This window comes from Pipistrellus kuhlii, unplaced genomic scaffold (genome assembly GCF_014108245.1).
Source record: "Pipistrellus kuhlii isolate mPipKuh1 unplaced genomic scaffold, mPipKuh1.p scaffold_m20_p_12, whole genome shotgun sequence".
Taxonomy (NCBI): Eukaryota; Metazoa; Chordata; class Mammalia; order Chiroptera; family Vespertilionidae; genus Pipistrellus; species Pipistrellus kuhlii.
In genome coordinates this window covers 7,139,196-7,142,167 of record NW_023425427.1, presented here as the reverse complement: position 1 = coordinate 7,142,167, position 2,972 = coordinate 7,139,196, and the positions used below count along the sequence as shown (strand labels likewise).

General features: G+C 53.7%; 1 protein-coding gene across 1 annotated transcript; it reads right to left on the bottom strand.

The window, feature by feature from the left end:
• Window positions 1-2,004: 2,004 nt before the first annotated feature.
• Window positions 2,005-2,972, bottom strand: LOC118716177 (olfactory receptor 2K2). The gene has a single exon (XM_036433037.1). The coding sequence runs from the start codon at window positions 2,961-2,963 to the stop codon at window positions 2,013-2,015; it is 951 nt and encodes a 316-aa protein (XP_036288930.1). The 5' UTR covers window positions 2,964-2,972; the 3' UTR covers window positions 2,005-2,012.

Below are 2,972 nucleotides of genomic sequence, written 5' to 3'. Positions count from 1 at the left end.
GTGAGGCCTCCTAGTTCACTCTTTGAAGAAAAGACGTCAGCTATTTCCACAACTGGTTATTCCTGTTTACGTTTGGTATCACACACATCAGAGCTGAGTCAGGAGGCAGGTAATTAGCTCCGCTCTCACACAACATCCAGCACCACTCTAATAAAAGCCTACTGTAAAGTGTCACTTCAGAATGACTCTGAGCTCGCCAGGAAATGAATGTGGCATTTGCTTTGGGAAGGTTGGGGTATCTCAGCAGAAAAACAATGACTTCTAGCTGCTAAGAAAGCTTCCTGGTCAGCTCTCCGCTGCTCCCCCCAAACTCAGGGCTTGTCACCGCCCCCCCCCCCCCCCCCCCCCCCCCCCCCCCCCCCCCCGTCAAACACCTCTTGGCAGCTACACCTGGCATCATCACCAGAATTCCAGTGTGTGGTCACTGCTAATCTCTCTAAATGTGGGTTACTCACCCAGGAGCATGTATCAGAGCCCCCGGTCTAAGAGAACAAACAGTTTAAAGCACCTAGAATTCAACATTCAATACTAAACCTTCATAGGGCTTTCATGTTTCTTGTTTTTTATTTTGTGGTTGTCTTTAAATGTGTTTTTATTTATTTCAAAGATAAAGGAAGAGGGAGAGAAAGGAATGTCAGTGATGAGGAGAGAATCGCTGACCGGCTGCCTCCTGCATGCCCCACCCTGGGGATCGAGCCCACAACCCAGGCATGTGCCCTGACTGGGAATCCAACCATGACCCCCTGGTGGGTAGGTTGACGCTCCACCACGGAGCCACACCGGCCAGGCAGGTCCTTCATATTTTGAAATTTGTCAAGTGGGTTAACCTTCACTATTCAGAATCCTCTCTTCCCGGCTCTAGAAGGAGAGATAGGCGCGTGAAGAGGTGCCAACAGAGGCAGGAAGAAAGGAAGAAAAAATAAATTAAAAGGAAAAAGGGAGAAATAAGAACTAATCCTACTTTTCTTGTCGGATTTGGTTTTCACTGAAAACAATGTCTCCCAAAGTATGGTCATCCTACAACCTTTCTCAGAATTCTTTGAGGATCTATTCTAAATGCATCCTCAGGCCCCCACCCAGCACTACTGGGTCTGGGAACGGAGGCCCCCCTCAGCGTCCTAAACAAGCAGGATTTGTCTACGAGTGAAAGGTTTAAAACAACTGGTATAAATTGTCTCTGCAACTGTTAGATATTTATAAAGCAATACACCTCATCGCTCATGTTGTTCCTTCTTCATCATTTTCACAAGTGGAACTTCTCAAATAAAATGACTCGTGCAAAGCTGATAGATTTATTAGGTCCCCGAATCACTATTTATAAACCCCCCCAAAATACAAAATTACAGGAATCTTTGCCCTTGTGAAGCCCACCATCCAAAGAAGAAAAACGCACAAAAGTCTCAAGTGACGCATGGCTGGCACACTGGCACAGTGTCTAAGTGCTTAGAAAAGCAAGGCTGGCGCTGGGTACACCCAGCAGGCGGTGGGTGCCTCCCTCGGGAAGTCAGGGAGTTGTAACCGGGAGTTTGAGAGAAGGAAGGCGAATGAGGGAGCCACCACTGTGTGGCAGACAAGCTCCAGGGAAGAAGACAGAAGGAGGAGGGCTGGGCTTCCAGGGCACCTGTGTGACACAGAGCCAGTCTCTTAACTTTCCTCTGATTCTGTTTTCCCCCTCGCATCACCCGCTATTTCTTGGCTTCCTTGTCCAAGTTTCTCTGGCTCTAACATTCACTGATTCTAAGTTCGTTCCAGTTTCCTTTCTGCAACGAACGTGTGATGACTGCAGCCCAAAGCTTCTCACAGCCATGAGCCACCCATACAGAGAACAGTACTAGATGCAACCTGGGATCTACCGCTGCCCACAGGCCAGGACTCCGGGCACACGTCTCTCACAGCCGTCAGAGGACGGGGCGGGCCATCCAGTCAGGGTTCTGAGGGTGAGAGTGGGGTCTGCAATGTCCCTGTGAGCCCTGCCGGGGCTGAGCTCCTGGTGAAAATGGAAGGAGCCCACATCAGAGACTGTCATGTGTCTGATGCCCTGATATTTTGTCCAGCAGCTTTCTCACCGCCTCTTTGACTTCCTTGTTCCTTAAGCTGTAAATGATGGGGTTCAGCATCGGGGTGAGCACGCCGTACAGCAGCGAGATGATCTTGTCCGTCTGCTGGGAGCCGGAGGAGGAAGGCTTCAGGTACATGGAGAGGGCGGCCCCGTAGTACAGGACCACCACGGCCAGGTGGGCCCCGCAGGTGGAAAAGGCCTTGCTCCTCCCCGCCGCGGAGCGGATGCTCAGGATGGTGGACAGGATGAAGGCGTACGAGATGCAGATGAAGAGCATGGGGACGGGCAGCAGGAGCACGCTCACCGCCAGCATGGTGGTGTCCACGGGCAGGGAGCGGGCGCAGGCCAGCTTCAGCACCGCCAGGATCTCGCAGGTGAAGTGGTCGATGAGACGCCCGCACAGGGGCGTCCGCAGCGCCAAGCTGGTCTCCAGCAGGGCGGTCAGGCAGCCGGCGGCCCAGGAGCCCGCGGCCAGCGGCACGCAGGTCCGCCTGCCCATGAGGACGGGGTAGCGCAGCGGGTTGCGGATGGCCACGCAGCGGTCGAAGGCCATCGCGGCCAGGAGCACGCACTCGGCGGAGCCCAGGGCCAGCGACAGATACATCTGCACGGCGCACCCCAAGAAGGTGATGGTTTTCTGGGGCGACAGCAGGTTCACCAGCAGAGCGGGGATGGAAGCGGACGTGTAGCAGATGTCCATGAAGGAGAGGTTTCCGAGGAAGAAGTACATGGGGGTTTGGAGGCGCGCATCCAGGACGGCGATGAGAATCAGCGTGCTGTTCCCCAGGAGGGTGATCAGGTACATCAGGAGGCTGACGGCGAAGAGGACCATCTCCAGCGTGGGGTATCGGGAAAAACCCTCCAGGAAAAAGAAGCTCCAGAGGGTGAGGTTTTCTGCTTGCATTTCCTTTTT

Excerpts from the sequence above, each read along its gene's own strand:
- LOC118716177 (XM_036433037.1), bottom strand. The coding sequence starts at position 2,963 with ATGCAAGCAGAAAACCTCACCCTCTGGAGCTTCTTTTTCCTGGAGGGT.